The following is a 21,415-nucleotide window of genomic DNA, read 5'->3' as shown; positions in this document are numbered from 1 at the left end:
ATTCACCCTCTCTATTAGACCATTGTCACAGGCAGGAGGTGACGGGGGATTCTCAATGTTACCTCTGCTTTGTGAGCCAACGGCGAGGTCATATTCCAAAGGTTCTGCTTACAACTGGCTACAAGGGGAAGTTGGTTGAAAACGTTTGAAAATACATGTTAAAGCCACGCAGACAGATCGAGGCACCCTGCAAAGTGGGGTCCCCAACCATAAACTATGAAGGCATACCCCTACCTCCTACAGGTACAGTAACACCCCTGAAGACTCAGTCTTCCTGCATCTTGAAGAGGAACCTCAGCTACTGACTTTTCCAAAACAGGTGTTTACAAGCCCATGGAGTCCACCACCATCTTGGATCTGAGAGCTGGCTGGGAGTTCCAGGTCAATGACAGCCGGCTCCCCACTGTGCATGTGCGAGATGCAGAGATTGGATGAGGCTGTCCTGAAGCCTCCTGAGATGTGTGATGTAACCCAGGAGGCTGTGGGCAGGGGGTAGACCCAGCAAATGTCATCCCCATTTAGATGAGGAATATGGAAGTGGAAGAAAGTACCCTACACCAGGGATATGCAATTAGTGGACCTCCAGCTATTGCAAAACTACAAGTCCCATCATGCCTCTGCCTCTGGGTGTCATGCTTGTGGCTGTCAGAATCTTGCTATGCCTCATGGCACTTGTAGTTCTGCAATAGCTGGAGGTCCGCTAATTGCATATCCCTTGCCCTACACCTTGGATAATCAAAGTATTAACACCTATGCAGACTTCTTAACCAATAAAAGTTTCAGATGGACTTCTGAGTGATATGAACTCCTCTTCTTAATAAACACATCAGAGTTTACCATCTTTTTGTCATGATCATGAGAGGTGGCAGCCTAGCAACAGAACACACATTATACCTTCATACAAGGTCCATCTACACTATACCTTCATAAAATTCCCACCTACACTATACCTTCATACAAGGTCCACCTACACTATACCTTCATACAAGGTCCACCTACACTATACCTTCATACAAGGTCCACCTACACTATACCTTCATACAAGGTCCACCTACACTATACCTTCATACAAGGTCCACCTACACTATACCTTCATACAAGGTCCACCTACACTATACCTTCATACAAGGTCCACCTACACTATACCTTCATACAAGGTCCACCTACACTATACCTTCATACAAAGTCCACCTACACTATACCTTCATACAAGGTCCACCTACACTATACCTTCATACAAGGTCCACCTACACTATACCTTCATACAAGGTCCACCCACACTATACCTTCATACAAGGTCCACCTACACTATACCTTCATACAAGGTCCATCTACAAGGTCCACATACACTATACCTTCATAAAAGGTCCACCTACACTATTGCTTCATACAAGGTCCATCTACACTATACCTTCATACAAGGTCCACCTACACTATTGCTTCATACAAGGTCCATCTACACTATACCTTCATACAAGGTCCACCTACACTATACCTTCATACAAGGTCCACCTACACTATACCTTCATACAAGGTCCACCTACACTATACCTTCATACAAGGTCCACCTACACTATACCTTCATACAAGGTCCACCTACACTATACCTTCATACAAGGTCCACCTACACTATACCTTCATACAAGGTCCACCTACACTATACCTTCATACAAAGTCCACCTACACTATACCTTCATACAAGGTCCACCTACACTATACCTTCATACAAAGTCCACCTACACTATACCTTCATACAAGGTCCACCTACACTATACCTTCATACAAGGTCCACCTACACTATACCTTCATACAAGGTCCACCCACACTATACCTTCATACAAGGTCCACCTACACTATCGCTTCATACAAGGTCCATCTACAAGGTCCACATACACTATACCTTCATAAAAGGTCCACCTACACTATTGCTTCATACAAGGTCCATCTACACTATACCTTCATACAAGGTCCACCTACACTATTGCTTCATACAAGGTCCATCTACACTATACCTTCATACAAGGTCCACCTACACTATACCTTCATACAAGGTCCACCTACACTATACCTTCATACAAGGTCCACCTACACTATACCTTCATACAAGGTCCACCTACACTATACCTTCATACAAGGTCCACCTACACTATTGCTTCATACAAGGTCCATCTACACTATACCTTCATACAAGGTCCACCTACACTATACCTTCATACAAGGTCCACCTACACTATTGCTTCATACAAGGTCCATCTACACTATACCTTCATAAAAGGTCCACCTACACTATACCTTCATACAAGGTCCACCTACACTATACCTTCATACAAGGTCCACCTACAAGGTCCACCTACACTATACCTTCATAAAATTCCCACCTACACTATACCTTCATACAAGGTCCACCCACACTATACCTTCATACAAGGTCCACCTACACTATCGCTTCATACAAGGTCCATCTACAAGGTCCATCTATACTATACCTTCATAAAATTCCCACCTACACTATACCTTCATAAAAGGTCCACCTACACTATTGCTTCATACAAGGTCCATCTACACTATGTCTTCATACAAGGTCCACTCACACTATACCTTCATAAAATTCCCACCCACACTATACCTTCATACAAGGTCCATCTACAAGGTCCATCTACACTATACCTTCATAAAATTCCCACCTACACTATACCTTCATACAAGATCCACCTACACTATACCTTCATACAAGGTCCATGTCATAAATCGGTGTGACCAGAAATGTGTAGACTGCAATAGGGAAGACCAAAAAGCATGTAAAATAATAATAGTAAAATGTATTAAAAGGATAAGTCATAAACAATAAAGCAAACCAGCAAACAACCACGGTGAAACACAATACTAACTCCCTAAACAAATACAGGAGTAAGATATAATCATAAACGTAATCAAGCCAGGGTCATACATGAGAGACCAATCAGCTAGAACAGGGAACAGGACGAGACAGGGAGAGGACAACAGGAGGAAGGGATAAGTATACAAGACAGGGGTCCAGGGAATCAGGATGGATGCAGGGTGCAGGAACACAGGACACAAAGTACAGGTACCGAATACAGGTCACCAGGTACAGGATTAAGGAATACAGGTCAGGGCTCAAGGAAAATGTGTGAGCATCTGCCGGGTATATATATATATATATATAAACACACCTTCTGCAATCAGTCTCAGGTGACGCCTGATTGCAGGAGATGATGTTGGTTCCAGACTGCTGGGTGACACCTGCTGGTGGACACCAGTACTGCAGCCCAAAGATCTGACAGCGCCACCAGCAGGTGAAACCTTTCCTGACAGTACCCCTCCTTGAAGGAGCGGCCCCTGGATGCTCCAAATAGTCGCAGCTGTAAAAAGTCCATGGCATCAAGCCTGGCAGCGGGCACTGGAACATCCGGCCGGGCGTCAGGAACAGGATCATCAGGCCGGACATAGTGCATTCGATCATCAGACTGGACAGCAGGCAATGGAACATCAGGCTGGGCATCTGGCACTGAAACAGCAGGCCAGACAATGGGCACTGGAACAGCAGGCTGGAGAGCGGGCACTGAAGTAGAAGGCCGGACAAATGGGCACTGGAACAGCAGGCCAGATAGCGGGCACTGGAACAACAGGCCGGAGATGATGTCGGCTCCAGACTGCTGGGAAACACCTGCTGGTGGACACCAGTACTGCGGCCCAAAGATCTGACAGCGCCACCAGCATGTGAAACCTTTCCGGACAGTCCATCTACAAGGTCCACCTACATTATAACATCATACAAAGTCCACCTACACTATACCTTCATACATGGTCCACCCAAAAGGTCCACCTACACTATACCTTCATACAAGGTCCACCCACAAGGTCCACCTACGATATACCTTCATACAAGGTGCACCCACAAGGTCCACCTACGATATACCTTCATACAAGGTCCACCCACAAGGTCTACCTACACTATACCTTCATACAAGGTCCACCCACAAAGTCCACCTACGATATACCTTCATACAAGGTCCACCCACAAGGTCCACCTACACTATACCTTCATACAAGGTCCACCCACAAAGTCCACCTACACTATACCTTCATACAAGGTCCACCCACAAGGTCCACCTACGATATACCTTCATACAAGGTCCACCCACAAGGTCTACCTACACTATACCTTCTTACAAGGTCCACCCACAAGGTCCACCTACGATATACCTTCATACAAGGTCCACCCACAAGGTCTACCTACACTATACCTTCTTACAAGGTCAACCTAGAGCAGTGATGGTGAACCTTGGCACCCCAGATGTTTTGGAACTACATTTCCCATGATGCTCCACTACACTGCAGAGTGCCTGAGCATCATGGGAAATGTAGTTCCAAAACATCTGGGGTGCCAAGGTTCGCCATCACTGACCTAGAGTTTACTAGAGGTTCCTTCAGCAATGACCATTTTTTGTCTCTCAGATAAGTTCTCATTGACACCGTGGATCTTTTTAACTATCTGTAAGGGGGGAATTATTCTCAATGCAGCAAGAAGCGCATGGAAGGACCATGCATGTCAAAAAACAAGGAACAAAAACTTCCCAGCACACTTACCAGCCAGCCAGAAACAAACTGAATTATCTGTTCTAACAGTTCACGTTAAAAACAAGGGGTTAAGTTCACACACATTTGCAAATACATGTGTAATCAAAATATAAAATATAATAATAACAAATGGATATATTATGAAAAAAGACACAACACATAAGGAAAGGGCCGCTCTGTTGTAGGGATTACTATGAATCCCCCGCAGTGCTGGTCGTGACGCAGGAATTACATTTGTTATCATTATGGTTTCCTGTTTCCTAATGAGGATAACAATCACCAGAGCGTCCAGCTGCCGCCCCACCGAGAGGACCAGAGAGGAGCCAAGAGGAGCAGATCCCGGCTTCTGGCAGTCTATAAATATCTCCAGCTCCTGGTCCAGCGAAGTCCTGCAAATATAATAAAGACAATTACCCTTCAATGTCTGAGATCATTACCAGGAGAAATACAAGATGGGACTTTGTATAAAAACAGAAGAAATAAATATTCTATTTATTCTATTTATTTAGGGACACACAGCAACCAATCAACACAAAGAGCTTCGCCCCCCTAAGACGGGGGTACTGAATTCAAACCCACCGAGGTCTAGTCAGTAAAATTTTATTCCTAAAGTTACTGACATATAATTTTATTCAGATGTGGAGGTGAAGGTGGAGGAATGGCCTCCTCTGTAGGTGGGTCAGATGTGGAGGTGAAAGAGGCCTTCGTGGTGACAGGTCCACTTATACCACAAGGGACTTGTTCTGACCCCCCTCCCCCCTTCACACTCGATTAACATCAGTGACCCCCCTTATATCAATGCCTCACCTTACATTAGTATCCCCTTTACATCATCCTTCCATCAGTGCCCCCCCTTACACCGGTGCCTCATCTTCCATCAGTGCCCCCCCCTTACACCGGTGTCTCATCTTCCATCAGTGCCCCCCCTTTACCATCAGTGCCCCCCCTTACACCGGTGCCTCATCTTCCATCAGTGCCCCCTTTACCATCAGTGCCCCCCCTTACACCGGTGCCTCATCTTCCATCAGTGCCCCCCCTTACACCGGTGCCTCATCTTCCATCAGTGCCCCCCCTTACACCGGTGCCTCATCTTCCATCAGTGCCCCCCTTTACCATCAGTGCCCCTTACATCGGTGCCTCATCTTCCATCAGTGCCCCCCCTTACACCGGTGCCTCATCTTCCATCAGTGCCCCCCTTTCATCTTCCATCAGTGCCCCCCTTTACCATCAGTGCCTCCCCTTACACCGGTGCCTCCTCTTTCATCAGTGCCCCCCTTTACCATCAGTGCCCCCCCTCTTACACCGGTGCCTCATCTTCCATCAGTGACCCCCCTTACACCGGTGCCTCATCTTCCATCAGTGCCCCCCTTTACCATCAGTGCCCCCCTTTACCATCAGTGCCCCCCCTCTTACACCGGTGCCTCATCTTCCATCAGTGACCCCCCCTTACACCGGTGCCTCATCTTCCATCAGTGCCCCCCTTTACCATCAGTGCCCCCCTCACACCGGTGCCTCCTCTTCCATCAGTGCCCCCCCTTACACCGGTGCCTCATCTTCCATCAGTGCCCCCTTTACCATCAGTGCCCCCCTTACACCAGTGCCTCATCTTCCATCAGTGCCCCCCTTTACCATCAGTTGCCCCCCCGTACACCGGTGCCCCCTTTACCATCAGTGCCCCCTTACACCGGTGCCTCATCTTCCATCAGTGCCCTCCTTTTACCATCAGTGCCCCCCCATACACCGGTGCCCCCCTTTACCATCAGTGCCCCCTTACATCGGTGCCTTATCTTCCATCAGTGCCCCCCTTACACCGGTGCCTCATCTTCCATCAGTGCCCCCCCCTTACACCAGTGCCTCATCTTCCATCAGTGCCCCCCTTTACCATGAGTGGCCCCCCTTACACCGGTGCCTCATCTTCCATCAGTGCCCCCCTTTACCATGAGTGGCCCCCCTTACACCGGTGCCTCATCTCCCCCCCCCCCATAATAGAATCTTCCTTGCTTTGGAGCCCCCCCTTTACATCAATTACCCCCTTTCATGAGCCCCCCCTCCCCCCCTGTATACCAGTGCCTCCCATAATGAATAAATGTATCAAATGAGTATTTATTTATCTTAATTGATCCCCCCACTTCCGCCCCATTCATCATGGCTTTCCTCAGCTCCTCCCACCGGACATGACTCCTCCCCCTGCTCATTCCCCACCCATCATGGCCGCTGTAACGACATATTCGGCGACCCATCGCATTTTGCTACTGAAGTGACGTTCCGTTGTCGCCATCTTGCTACACCCCCACACTCCTCCATAATAAGGATACACTAAGAAGGGGAAAGCGGACATGTTGTTACACCCACCGCGGAGTTTTGCATTTTACACGTATTTATAACAGTAAAGTCAGTTTATATAATGAAATACAGGACTTACAACTCCGTGTGACTGGTTAATGTTAAATTTTAAAAGCAGCAAACTTCTGTCAGATTATTAAACCTGTGGGATGAGCATGCTTGCCGCTGCTTTTAAAATTCTAAGTAGTCAGACGGAGTTGTACGTCTTGTATTTCACTATATAAACGGACTTTACTGTTATAAATACGTGTAAAATGGAAAACTCCGGTGGGTGTAACAAGATGTCCGCTTTCCCCTTCTCAGTGTGGCCTTACAATGTATGAGTGTGGGGTGTAGCAAGATGTCGGCGACCGAACGTCATTTCTGCAGCAAACTGCGATGGGTCGCTGAATATGTCATTACGCCTCCATTATAACCGGATATGACGTCTCCGCCGCCTTCCTAGCACGGCTTCTCATCTCTTAGCAACGCTTCTCCTCTCCTCAGATATCGTTGGCCCCGCCTTACCTCCCCCCGCGGACCAATCAGGATTGAGGCGGGTTGAGAGGCGCGATTTTTTAGTGGCTGCAAATGACCTGAATCAGGCTGTGATTGGCGGAGAGCGGAGGGGGCGGGGCGGAGAGGAAGACTCGGGCCGGGGCGGCACATTCGGATCGGCTGAGGAGACGCGGAGGAGCTGAGCGGGATGGAGCGACCGGTGAGGGGGAGCCGTGCATACATCTTCCACCGGGGGGCCCCGGGAGCCCTTCCTTCTCTATCTGCCCGACCCCCGCTATTATTATGGGATGTGTCCCAAATATCAGGGAAATCTCCGCGTTGTCACCACAACTGTCCCCATTGGGGAGATTTCCTCACATTTCCTGTCCCAGAGACTCAACAGGAAGTGAAGCAACATCCCCTCAGTTGTCAGTAGAACAGGTGTCCCCATAGGAAGGTTTTCTATAATTTCCTGTTCTGGTGACAACGGTAAGCACCCCCTAAAAAATAGAAATAGTAGTGCCCTTCTGCCCCCCCCCCCATGGTAATGTACTCTGCCCCCCCCCCCATGGTAATGTACTCTGCCCCCCCCCATTAGTAATGTACTCTGCCCCCCCCCCCCCATTAGTAATGTACTCTGCCCCCCCCCCCCATTAGTAATGTACTCTGCCCCCCCCCCTCCCATGGTAATGTACTGTGAAGACAGGAATGGGGGAATGATGATGGAGGTTTTATTTCTGGAAGGATAGAGGTCGAGATTATAAACCAGAAATCGGAGGGGGGAGGGGGACGACTCCCCCCCTCCCCCCCCCCGGGTGATTTTTCTGTGTATTCCTATCACTGACCGCGGTGTGTCGTCGTCTTCTCCTCTCAGGACGATCCCTCCCTGGAGCGCCACTTCAAGGGCCACAGAGACACCATCACCAGCCTGGACTTCAATCCCAACATGAAGCAGTTAGGTGAGTGAGGGGGGAGGGGTCTTCACACTGGGGGGGAGGAGCTATAACATTCCAATCTTCCACTCAACATGTTTTGCGGAGGAATCGGCTTCTTCAGGAAGGGTATTGGATGGAGAAGCCGCTCCCCCTCCCCCACCCACCCCTGGAACACTGGATTCTAATCTATTATAACTTGCCCTATATTGGCGAATACTATAAAGATCTCCGAGGGAGAAATCTCCCAATAATGTGAACATTCCGTCTCCTGTCCGGATTCAAGTCTTCTGGCTTAAAAAAAAAAAAAAAAAAAGTGTGCAATAAATTTTATGATTTTAAAGTGTATTGAGAGTTGTGATTGGACGTTCTCTACACCTCCAAACCCCACATGTCCAATAGCAGAGTGCCGTCCTTCTACTCCGGGACCTGATTGGGATTATTCTTCATACATTAGGATTGCTAAGCGGTGAATTACATTTGCTATAAACAATCTTTTCACTGAAATGACTCAATCGGTCTTTTTTTTTTTTTTTTTTTTTTTTTTTTTTTTTTTGTGATTGGTCAAAGCTAATCACCCGGCACAGGTGGGCTGTGATTGGCCCTGTCTGTACCATGTGATTGAATTGACCAATCACAGCTAGCAGTACAATTGTACACTATGGATAGCATGAAAGGAAGCCATCCGTTGTGTACAACTGTCATGTGATTGGTCATGGCGGTCACATGGTATCGGCGGTGAGTCGGTACTCTGATCGGTCATTGATGACTGCACCTCCCCGCGATCGGCACTTCCTGACGGGTCATCTTATGACGTCCACTCAGGATAAGAAAGCCACCACAGGGCTGTCTGTAGGCCGAGTGGGAAGCGGTTAAAGGACCTGAACTGTGCAAGCAGAGGGCTAAGAACTGGTAGTCATCGGTATTGGCTGTGGTCTCCCTGCAGCTGATGTTTTCCCCATCACTGACTTTCCATGCGCTGTGTGGAGGCGGCCATCTTGGTAGAGGCAGAGCTCTGCTTCCTCATGTCAGAGCCCCCCCCCTGAGGACTGGAGGGTGTAATGATAGAGGTGTGAGAAGCCCACACAAAGCAGACATAGCAGGGAGATTCTTGCACTGCAGATCCTCAGGTAGAGCTTCCCCTCCAGCAAGGAAAACAATGAGCCGTACCAAGTCCTCCTCCAATTCTGGTGACACTAGAAGTCGGAGGAAGGTGAGCCTTACCTTCTCACACTTCCACCTTCTAGATCAGGGGTAGGGAATCTGGGGGGCCCTCCAGCTGTTGCAGAACTACAAGTCCCATCATGCCTCTGGGAGAAATTATAACTGCCAGTCTTGCTATGCCTCATGGGAAATGTAGTTCCACAACAGCTGGAGGGCCCCCAGGGTGCCTACCCCTGTTCTAGAGGGACCCCTCGGTATGTATAGAGCTGGAGCATTGCCATACCTGGAGTTGCGCCCTGCCTTCTCTCAGTGGTCGATGGGTTGGACTCGTCTTGCGTCGGATCGCTCAGTAATTGTTTTGTTTTCCTCCCCGGTGCAGCGAGCGGCTCCATGGACTCCTGTGTGATGGTGTGGAACATGAAGCCTCAGATGAGAGCGTATCGCTTCGTCGGCCACAAAGACGCCGTCATGTCCGTGGAATTCTCGCCCTCCGGACACCTACTGGCTTCAGCATCCAGAGATAAAACCGTCCGCCTCTGGGTCCCCAGCATGTGAGTAGAGGAGCTTACACTCTACACTGGACTGTTGGCTCTTTAAAGGGAATTTGTCTAAATGAGCTTTACCATAACTAATATGGGGGGCTTGTATGTACCTATAGTGTCCCTGTGCTTCACTTCCCCCACCCCATCGCTCCAATCAGACGCCAAGAGCAAGGAGGGAGGGAGGGAGACTGGGACTCCATCCATGTGACAGCGCTGGCACTACGTGACTGGTCCAGAGCTGCCACATGGGGGGCTGGGGGACCGTACCCGGCCCTGTAAACTCCTACAAGATGGATTGGGGTCGTCTGTTCCTCACCCTGAATGGAGGTGTGAGATTCTGGTAAGGGGGTTCCTTAGAGCAAAACTAAACTCTATCTCCCTCCCTCCCGTCATTCATCCCCCCCTCCCTCCCGTCATTCATCCCCCCCTCCCTCCCGTCATTCATCCCCCCCTCCCTCCCGTCATTCATCCCCCCCTCCCTCCCGTCATTCATCCCCCCCTCCCTCCCGTCATTCATCCCCCCCTCCCTCCCGTCATTCATCCCCCCCTCCCTCCCGTCATTCATCCCCCCCTCCCTCCCGTCATTCATCCCCCCCTCCCTCCCGTCATTCATCCCCCCCTCCCTCCCGTCATTCATCCCCCCCTCCCTCCCGTCATTCATCCCCCCCCCCCTCCCTCCCGTCATTCATCCCCCCTCCCTCCCGTCATTCATCCCCCCCCCCTCCCTCCCGTCATTCACCCCCCCCCCCTCCCTCCCGTCATTCATCCCCCCCCCTCCCTCCCGTCATTCATCCCCCCCCCCTCCCTCCCGTCATTCATCCCCCCCCCCTCCCTCCCGTCATTCATCCCCCCCCCCTCCCTCCCGTCATTCATCCCCCCCCCTCCCTCCCGTCATTCATCCCCCCCCCTCCCTCCCGTCATTCATCCCCCCCCCCTCCCTCCCGTCATTCATCCCCCCCCCCTCCCTCCCGTCATTCATCCCCCCCCCTCCCTCCCGTCATTCATCCCCCCCCCCTCCCTCCCGTCATTCATCCCCCCCCCCTCCCTCCCGTCATTCATCCCCCCCCCCCTCCCTCCCGTCATTCATCCCCCCCCCCCTCCCTCCCGTCATTCATCCCCCCCCCCCTCCCTCCCGTCATTCATCCCCCCCCCCTCCCTCCCGTCATTCATCCCCCCCCCCTCCCTCCCGTCATTCATCCCCCCCCCCTCCCTCCCGTCATTCATCCCCCCCCCCCTCCCTCCCGTCATTCATCCCCCCCCCCCTCCCTCCCGTCATTCATCCCCCCCCCCCCTCCCTCCCGTCATTCATCCCCCCCCCCCCTCCCTCCCGTCATTCATCCCCCCCCCCCTCCCTCCCGTCATTCATCCCCCCCCCCCCTCCCTCCCGTCATTCATCCCCCCCCCCCTCCCTCCCGTCATTCATCCCCCCCCCCCTCCCTCCCGTCATTCATCCCCCCCCCCCTCCCTCCCGTCATTCATCCCCCCCCCCCTCCCTCCCGTCATTCATCCCCCCCCCCTCCCTCCCGTCATTCATCCCCCCCCCCCTCCCTCCCGTCATTCATCCCCCCTCCCTCCCGTCATTCATCCCCCCTCCCTCCCGTCATTCATCCCCCCTCCCTCCCGTCATTCATCCCCCCTCCCTCCCGTCATTCATCCCCCCTCCCTCCCGTCATTCATCCCCCCTCCCTCCCGTCATTCATCCCCCCTCCCTCCCGTCATTCATGCCCCTCCCTCCCTCATTTCTTTCTTTTATCCCCCTCCCTCCCTTCTTTCTTTCTTTCTTTTATCCCCCTCCCTCCTTTCTTTCTTTCTTTCTTTTATCCCCCTCCCTCCTTTCTTTCTTTCTTTCTTTTATCCCCCTCCCTCCTTTCTTTCTTTTATCCCCCCCTCCCTCCTTTCTTTCTTTTATCCCCCCCTCCCTCCTTTCTTTCATCCATCCAGGTCTCTCTGCTTTATTTTGTTCAGCAACCACTTTGAAACCCCCCCCCCCCCCCCCCCCCCCCCCAGTATTTGTATCCACGGGCATTTTGAGTAAGGGTGGATGATTAGTGTAGCAGAAGTAACTTAAAAAATGTAAATACAGATGCATCTCAAACATTAGAAATATTGAAAAAAAGTTTAATTGTATTTCAGTAATTGAATTGAAAAAGAAACTCCTATGTTTTTATATAGATGATGCGTTACACAGAGTGATGTTTTTCAAGTATTTCTTTCCTTTTAATTTTGATTCTGGCTCACAGCGAGTGACACCCCAAGATTCAATATTACAGAAGACCAATAAGTGTTTATGAATTGTGGCATCAATGCAGCGTGGCATGGAGGGGATCACCCTGTGGCACTGCGGAGGTGTTGGGTTCCACGTATTTCACACTGAGGTGCTTTTCAAGCGCTAAAAATAGCACCTGTAAAGCGTCTCTCATGCCTCCCCCAGTGTGAAGTCCGGGGGCGTTCACACTGGGCGGTGCGCTGGCAGGACGGGAAAAGTGTGATGTAGCAGTGCCACCTAGAGGAGAAATCCATAAATGCAAAGGGTGTTAAATACCACCTGTGATGCTGTCCTCTCCAAAAATACAAATTGCCTGGCTGTCCCCTGATCCCCTTCCTCACCTGGAATCAGCCATGCAGAGGTTCTGTTTTCTTTATATACACTTGAATCCCTTTTGTGTGGAATCGTTGGAATAAATGTTCTCTTTAAAACTTGCCAGATAAATAAAATGCATAAAATATATCAGAACTACAAATATTCTAGAAGCGGGCATATTGCAATGAAGTTATAAAACTTTAAAAAATATATATCAATAATATTACTGTCTCCAATGTAGCCAGGCTCAGATCTATGATGGGGTTTTTTTTCTTTTTTTGCAGAAAAGGAGAGTCTACGGTGTTTAAGGCTCACACCGGCACGGTGCGGAGTGTCAGCTTCTCTGGGGACGGGCAGTCTATGGTCACGTCGTCCGATGATAAGACGGTGAAAGTGTGGACAGTTCACCGCCAGAAGTTCCTCTTCTCTCTGAACCAACATATCAACTGGGTGCGCTGTGCAAGGTGAGTGGTCCCTGCACCCGGAGCACCATCTACAATGGGAGTGTGCCTGCTTGGGTGCCCCTATTGTAACCTGCTTGCTGTGGGACCCAAGAAGAGGAGGATTGGGGCTGCTCTGTGCAAAAAATCATTACACAGAGCAGGTACGTTTTTAATATGTTTATTTAAAGCGGGAGTCCGCGTGTTTTTTTTTTTTTTTTTTTTTTTTAAAGCCAGCAGCTACAAATACTGCAGCTGCTGACTTTTAAAATAGTGACACTTACCCGCCCAGCGCGCCCGCCATGTTGGCACCCGAAGCCGATCTCTCGATCGTCTCTCGGGTGCTGCCGCTGCCATCTTGGGTATGGGAATCAGGAAGTGGAGCCTTTCGGCTTCATTTCCCGGTTCCCTACTGCGCATGCGCGAGTCGCGCTGCGCAATAAGGATGGTCCCCGCTGTCTCTGGGATCTGTGTGTTTCCCAGCAGGCAGCGGGGGACTTTCGGAAAGGGGCGTAATCTACGCCCCTTTCCGCAGAGAGCTATCCCGGAAGTGGGTGCAGATACCTGTACTGTACAGGTACCTGCACCCCCTCCCCCCTGAAAGGTGCCAATTGTGGCGCCGGAGGGGGGGAGGGTTCCAATGAGCGGAAGGTCCACTTTAGGGTGGACCTCCGCTTTAAAAAAAAAAAAAAAGTTATCACTTTAAATTTAGTATGTGAAGAACTGGAAAGAAATGGATAGTAGAAGAGGTGGGTCTAGCGGGTAAGGGGGGAACGATAGACTTACATGGTAGAAGTGAAAAAAGAATCCATATATGGTGTGCGCCTTTCTTTCTTTCTTTCTTTCTTTCTTTCTTTCCTCCTTTCTTTCATTCATCCCTCCCTTTCTTCTTTCATTCATCCCTCCCTTTCTTCTTTCATTCATCCCTCCCTTTCTTCTTTCATTCATCCCTCCCTTTCTTCTTTCATTCATCCCTCCCTTTCTTCTTTCATTCATCCCTCCCTTTCTTCTGTCATTCATCCCTCCCTTTCTTCTGTCATTCATCCCTCCCTTTCTTCTGTCATTCATCCCTCCCTTTCTTCTTTCATTCATCCCTCCCTTTCTTCTTTCATTCATCCCTCCCTTTCTTCTTTCATTCATCCCTCCCTTTCTTCTTTCATTCATCCCTCCCTTTCTTCTTTCATTCATCCCTCCCTTTCTTCTGTCATTCATCCCTCCCTTTCTTCTGTCATTCATCCCTCCCTTTCTTCTGTCATTCATCCCTCCCTTTCTTCTGTCATTCATCCCTCCCTTCCTTCTTTCATTCATCCCTCCCTTCCTTCTTTCATTCATCCCTCCCTTCTTCCATCCATCCATCCATATATATATATATATATATATATATATATATATATATATATATATATATATATATATATTATATATATATATATATATATATATATATATATATATATATATATATATATATATATATATATATATATATATATAATATTTTTTTTTTTTTTTTTTTTTTTTTTTTTTTTATTTTTTTTTTAAACGGTATTATTTAGGATATAGGCACGATATAAATTATATTTACTTAGTAGCGATATTGACTACATATTTGGAGCGCAACACCATATATTGATTGATTTTTCACTTACACACTTGGGGAGGGTTTGTACCCCTTTCAGTGGTTTGCTGCAACCATTGCTTAATTTATTTAAATTTCAACACCTATTTTTTGGCGCAAGAATACCTCATAACTCTATACATGGTAGAAGGTTCCAATCTCGGCACTGGACACGGTAGAAGGTTCTGGTCTCATTCCATCTCTTCCTGTACAGATTTTCCCCGGATGGAAGACTCATCGTATCCGCCAGTGATGATAAAACCATAAAGCTGTGGGACAAAACCAGCAGAGAATGTATCCACTCCTTCTGTGAGCAGGCCGGGTGAGTCTGTCATACTGAGGTCCCTGTACGAGGCGTTGTTGTTGTTGTTGTGTTTTTCTCTCCCCCACTGATTCGGGTCCAAATTTTCACCTGAAACGGACCCAAAAAACCCACGGGACCCTTTTGGACCCACGGGACCCTTTTGGAATTTACGCCTTGCCTGTCCCAGAGCCGTGTGAATTCGCTCCATTGAGATGGCGGTCACACTCGCATCTCATGCTGATTGGATGCAGTAAAAACTGAGTCCAATTGGCACGTATGTGAACACAGCCGTATTGTTTTCTTTTTCTTGCAGGTTTGTGAACTATGTGGACTTTCACCCCAGCGGGACTTCTATTGCTGCAGCTGCAACTGATAACACTGTGAAAGTTTGGGATATTCGAATGAACAAACTTCTCCAACACTACCAAGGTATACAATATATACAATACTCACCACCTGAGGCACCGGGCGCTGCCTGATCCTCAGGCTGGATCTACATTGTATTACATTTGGTTTAATTCTTTAACCACTTCATGCCTGCGCTATAACCAAATGATGGTAACAGCGCGGCCTTACAGTGATTTGTAAAGGCTTGTGTTATTTTTATAGGGGGAAGGAAATAAATAAATATTACATTCGCCACCTCTGTTGCAGTGGATTTGCACAGAGCAGCCCCGATCCTCCTTCTGGGGTCCCCCACTCTTGGCTCCTCGCTATGAAGGGCATGTCCATTTTAGAGTCCTTTCACACTGTTTTAGCGGTGCTATTCGGGGCGCTTTTAAACCCCCCCCCCCCCCCCACTACCAGCCGAAGAAAGGGTTAAATGCCACTGAAGAAGTGCTTTAGCAGCGGTGCCCATTCATTTCAATGGGTGGGGGTGGTGGAGGAGTAGTGTATACACCGCTCCAAAGTGCTATTTTCAAGACTTTTTTTATTTTTTTTATTTTACGTCCTGCCAGCGCACCGCTCCAGTGTGGACCCCCTTAGGCTTTCACATCGGGGGCTGCAGGGGAGGTACTTTTCAGGTGCTTTAAAGCCGCTATTTTTAGCCCTTTAGTGCCTGAGAAAACACCTCAGTCTGAGGTTTTAAAGAGGGAAATTATTTATAATAAGGCCCCGCAGTCACATGATTTCCCACACCAACTGTGCAAAAACGTTCTGTCAGAATAATTTATTTTGTGTCTCTTCCCCCCCCCCATTGGCAGATTTCACCTCACTTCCTGTGTGGGGACAGGAAGTGAGGGGAAATCTGTGTGTGTGTGTGTGTGTGTGTGTGTGTGTATATATGTATATATATGTGTGTGTGTGTGTGTGTGTGTGTGTTGTGTGTGTGTGTATATGTATATGTATATATATAAATTTCAGACAGAACGTTTTCCAGCCAAAGTGGGTACAAATAGCAGCAACTCTGCTCCAATTTTTTTTTTTTTTTTTATCTAAGAACCCTTTGGCTTTATTTTCAGGAAAATGTGTGGGGTTTTTACAGTTCACTATTGGGGTCATTACAGGCAGGAGGGGGGCTGAGTGTCTGGACAGCACAGGGTGGTGACTGTAATGGTTGTTTTGTCTTGCAGTGCACAGCGGGGTGGTGAACTCGCTCTCCTTCCATCCCTCCGGTAATTATCTCATCACCTCCTCTAATGACTCCACCCTGAAGATCCTGGACTTATTGGAAGGACGCTTATTGTATACACTGCATGGACATCAGGTAACGGTCATACCATTCCCATCCAACACCCCCATACACCCAGACGCTCTCCGCCTCATCCAATCAGACACATACATAGTTACATTGGAACAATGTAAATATCCAGACCCGGAACTTTTTTTGAAGGCATGCTATGTTATGTCCAACAAGGTACATGACATCTCCTGGGACTTCTCTCTATTTCCATTTGGCTGGTTTACAATACTACTGATCTCTGCACCTTCAACAGAGTTGTTGCAGCTCCTATGCCCACCCCATCCTTCCCCTCTCTTCCAATTACAGAACACATATACAAAGGCTTCTATGAATGGGCAATAGAGGTGAGTAGAGTCAATGCGGCTGCTATGCTTGGGCAGAAGGCGAGAGGCAATCACAAAAGTCTTGGTATTATGTGAACATATTCACAAAATGCAAAAGCTTCTGTGAATGGACAACTGAGGGGTGGGCATAGCTGCACAGTAGCACTCTTCTCTCCTCTGTTGCCCATTCACAGAAGCCTTTGTATTTTGTGAATGTTCACATAATACCAAAATGTCTGATTGGGCAGGAATGGCAGCTGTAGTGATGAGGCTCAGCAGTCTTCCAGGAGGACTAAAAAATAGTCAAATGTAAATGGAAGTCCAGGAGATGCAACCTTAAAGCGATGATAAAAGCAAACCTGTAATATATTGCAGTTAATCGCTTCTTAGAGGAGATGGCTGCTTTAGTTTTTCCTTTTTTGTAGGGATGGTACACGCCACAAAAGCGCACTCCAGAACCATTCGCGTTAACGTGTTTGTGTGTGTGGTGTGTTTTTTTTTTTTTTATTTGTTTTTTTTTACATGCTCCTTTTTTTTATTTTATATTGTTTTTGTTTTTCCTGGAAGTGACTGCACTGGTGTGATTGATGCCATTGAAAACCATATAACCTACTATCCATGCGTATTTTGCTGCAGAAAAAAAACTGCACTGGACTGCATGTGGCGTGATCTGGCCCTTTTTAGACTTTTTATTTTTATTAATAATAATATTTCCTGCTCGTTCTCCAGCCTAAAAAAATAAAACAAACAAACAAACAAATGCAGCCGCCGCATCTAATGATTATATAATAAATGTTTGGTTCGGGTGTAGTCCGGCTTTAGGAAGTATAATGTGGAGGGGGTTGCAGCGATAATGATGGGGAGCGATTCCCCGCGGAGCTGCGTTGTATTTGCAGTGGATGTTTTCTGATATCCGTGTCCTCTCTGATGTACGCAGGGCGCCGTGACTTGTGTCAGGTTTTCACGTGAAGGAGATTTCTTCACCTCCGGGGGATCCGATGAACAAGTAAGTGAAAGTCAGAAATATTTGGAATACCCGGCAGTGTGTGAGCGCACTCAACACTATTGGGGGGGGGGGGGGGGGGGGGAATTACTAAAACTGGAGGGTGCAAAATCTGGTGCAGCTCTGCATAGAAACCAATCCAGATTTTTGGTTTAATGTTTATTTTTATCTTTATATTTATTTTATTTTTTTGCTAGGAAAAAAAAATTGCATTTGAAAAACCTGCAGAAATCCTGTGTGATGTGAAAAAAAAAAATGCAGCAACAACCATTTTATTCTCAGGGCCTCTGCTTTAAATTTTATTATATTATTATTAATAATGTTGTTATTTTTTTGTAAATGTAGTAGATCTTTTTGATCCCAGATCTCTCCATAAAGAGGACCTGTCATCTCTTATGTCTATTACATGAGATGTTTACATTTTTACTTGTAATGGGCATAAAAGTGATGAAAAAAATATAAATTGGAGCTGCACAATTCTGGCTAATATGAGAATCGTGATTATTTTATTAATTTTTTTTCTGTCACAATTCTCGTCACGTAACATCGTCTTTCACATTCAAACAAAAAAAAAAAAAATTGGGATAACGTGTGTGTGTGTGTGTGTGTGTGTGTGTTTGTTTTTTTTTCTCCCAAAAAATTGTGTTTTAAAAGACCGCTGGGCAAATACAGTGTGTGACATTAAAATATTGCAGCAAGTGACATTTTATTCCCTAGGGGTCTCTGCTAAATATATATAATGTTTGGGGGTTCCAAGTAATTTTCTAGCAAAAAATATTGATTTTTTTAACTTTAAACAAGTGTCAGAAAAAGATTTAGACTTTAAGTGGTTAAACTTCCTGCATTTACACATTGTTTAAAAACTTGGCAGACTGCCTGGATTTTTTTTTTTTTTTCTTTACACACAGAAGTTTCCCTTTTTGATCTAAGAAGGAAGATTTAGTTACAATGTTTCATTTTAAAAACTTGGCAGACTGCCAGGATGTTTTCTTTTGACAGTTGAGTGAGCAGATAAGTCTCTCCACTTGTTGTTGTTGTATGAAGGAATTACCAAACTCCGCAATAGAGATCCTCAGGGGGTTGAATCGAGATCACAATTTTTTTTTTTTTTTTTATAACAATACAATTGTGCAGCTCTATAAGTGTATACTTATAGAGCTGCACAATTGTATTGTAAAAAAAAAAAAAAAAAAAAAGAAGGTATATAAAATGATAGAGATAATGGTGACACAGTGTGTGTAAAATATATATATTTTACACACACACTGTGTCACCATTATCTCTATCATTTTATATACCTTTTTTATTTATTTTTTATTTTTTTTTCCTATTACAAGGAATGTAAAAATCCCTTGTAATGTAATATAAATAAGAATATGAGGCTCTGTCATCCTTTAAAGGACAATGTTAAAAAAATAAAAATATGGACCAATCTGGGGGTCAAAGATCTCACATTTACACTTAAAAGCAAAAAAGTCTGTGTGTGTCGGGAAGCGATTGGTGATAATTGTAGAAGTACAGAGAGGTCACAAACCACAAATGATTGGTTCCTCCATCACACAGGAAGTGCGGCTCGGATATATTCGGATGGGGATGGGATATATAATTATGGAGGACGGATCCTCTCTGTAGATTCTCATCACACGTCTCATTTTTCTCTCTCAGATTATGGTGTGGAAAACCAACTTTGACTCCTCCACCTACAGCGACCTTCTGAAGCACCGAGTGCGAGAGACCGACGTCAGCGCCATGGAGACCAAAACAAGATGTCCGCCCAAACCGACACGTCCCCCTCCCCCCGAGTCATCCAATATATGAGGTGATCAACGTTTATTATTCATAGAAATGTTTTCAATTGTGAGAACACTGGAGAATTCAGCTACATTCACATGGGGGGGGGGGGGGGGTTACTATAAAGTGTGGGGGAGGGGCCATGTGTACTGGCACCAGGCAGTGTAGGCACGCTTGATGTCAATAGGGATGCAGCTGCTGTACAGACATCGCTCCCAGTCTGGAGTGTACACTCCAATCTGTTCTGTACAGGAACACCGCTCCAGATTCACACAGGAAGTCAGATTGGGAGCGGCGTCCGTGCAGCCGCTGCATCCACAGTGACAGCAATGGGAGTTCCTGCACAGAGACATGGGCGTCCGCAGGTAGGGGCAAGGGGGGCAAGTGCCCCCCTGGAATCAGGGATCGGATCAGGAGTGATTACCCCCATCACCCCTTTCTGTTACCCCCCTCTCTTTTTCACCCCCCCCCCCCTGTCACCCCGTCTCTCTCTGTCACCCCCTCTGTCTCTTTCTGTCACCCCCCTCTCTCTATCACCCCCCACATGTATGCAGTTTCTGACAGTCTCTTGTGCCATGCCCGCAGTCTCTTGAGCCATGTATGCAGTTTCTGACAGTCTCTTGGGCTATATATGCAGTCTCTGGTCATCTCTTGTACCATGTCCACAGTCTTACAGTCTCTTGAGCGATGTATGCAGTCACTGACAGTCTCTTGGGCCATGTCCGCAGTCTCTTACAGTCTCTTGAGCCATGTATGCCATCTGACAGTCTCTTGGGCCATGTCCGCAGTCTCTTACAGTCTCTTGAGCCATGTATGCCATCTGACAGTCTCTTGGGCCATGTCCGCAGTCTCTGACCATCACCTGTACTACGTCTGCAATCTATGACCGTGATAATGTGATAATGACATTGTCGAAAAGGGTCAGAGCATGGGTGACCTTAAAATGATGCCCCTCCCTGAAAAAAGTTCTGCGGACGCCCATGCACAGAGATGTACTGAGCACCTGGTGCCGGTAAGACACAGTTCATGTCGATGTGACACGCGCTCCAACTATGAGAACACGGATCACGTGACAAGTCGCGCCCAATTAACTGCAATGGAACCGTTCTAATAAGAGCGACGTAGAAGAAGGTTCCTGCGCTGCTTTTGGTGCGACTTCAGCATGACTTGCATTGACTTTTCTTAAAGAAGTTGTGCCGGCTTCAAAGTCGCAGCAAAGTGAACTGGGGGGGGGGTAAATCTTCTTATTCCCAACCCCCCCACACCACACACACAAATGGAGCTTTCTTTTGGTGGGATTTATTCACTGCTGGGGGGGGGGGGGGGGGTGTCATTTTTTTGTGAATGCTAAAATATAAAAAATGTTGGAAGAAAAGTTTTCATTTTGTTAAAATTGTGCAAATCTTTCATAAATGTATCCAAAAATGTATTCTGCTTCTTTTCTTTGGTGAAAAGAACCCAAATCGGTGTGTATTTAGTCTGTAGGAAAGTGCGTGGTTGTGTTTTTTTTTATTTTAATTTTATTTTTTTATATTTTCCACAAGCCATGGGGATATATATCCTAATAAACCCATCAATCCTGATGTACTGACGGCCGATCTCATTCTCTTGAGG

The 21,415-nt window shown here is 47.3% G+C and overlaps 1 protein-coding gene across 2 annotated transcripts in view; it reads left to right on the top strand.

Annotated features, from left to right (window-relative positions):
- Positions 1 to 7,515: 7,515 nt before the first annotated feature.
- POC1A (POC1 centriolar protein A) overlaps positions 7,516 to 21,415 on the top strand; it is a 16,898-nt gene continuing 2,998 nt past the window's right edge. Inside the window, exons 1-10 of one of the 2 annotated variants that reach the window (XM_077467467.1) lie at positions 7,516 to 7,639; positions 8,294 to 8,378; positions 9,895 to 10,066; positions 12,923 to 13,102; positions 14,911 to 15,018; positions 15,314 to 15,429; positions 16,575 to 16,708; positions 17,945 to 18,013; positions 19,676 to 19,812; positions 20,879 to 20,905. In XM_077467467.1, coding sequence (XP_077323593.1) covers positions 7,628 to 7,639; positions 8,294 to 8,378; positions 9,895 to 10,066; positions 12,923 to 13,102; positions 14,911 to 15,018; positions 15,314 to 15,429; positions 16,575 to 16,708; positions 17,945 to 18,013; positions 19,676 to 19,812; positions 20,879 to 20,905 — 1,040 coding nt within the window. In that variant the 5' untranslated portion in view covers positions 7,516 to 7,627. Of the gene's footprint in view, positions 7,640 to 8,293; positions 8,379 to 9,894; positions 10,067 to 12,922; positions 13,103 to 14,910; positions 15,019 to 15,313; positions 15,430 to 16,574; positions 16,709 to 17,944; positions 18,014 to 19,675; positions 19,830 to 20,878; positions 20,906 to 21,415 lie in introns of both variants that reach the window. The other variant, XR_013270082.1, reaches the window with a different exon arrangement.

The sequence above is a fragment of the Lithobates pipiens genome, unplaced genomic scaffold (assembly GCF_037356315.1).
Source record: "Lithobates pipiens isolate NorthernLeopardFrog02 unplaced genomic scaffold, aLitPip1_a1.2 Scaffold_56, whole genome shotgun sequence".
NCBI lineage: Eukaryota > Metazoa > Chordata > Amphibia > Anura > Ranidae > Lithobates > Lithobates pipiens.
This window is presented reverse-complemented; position numbering and strand designations above follow the sequence as displayed.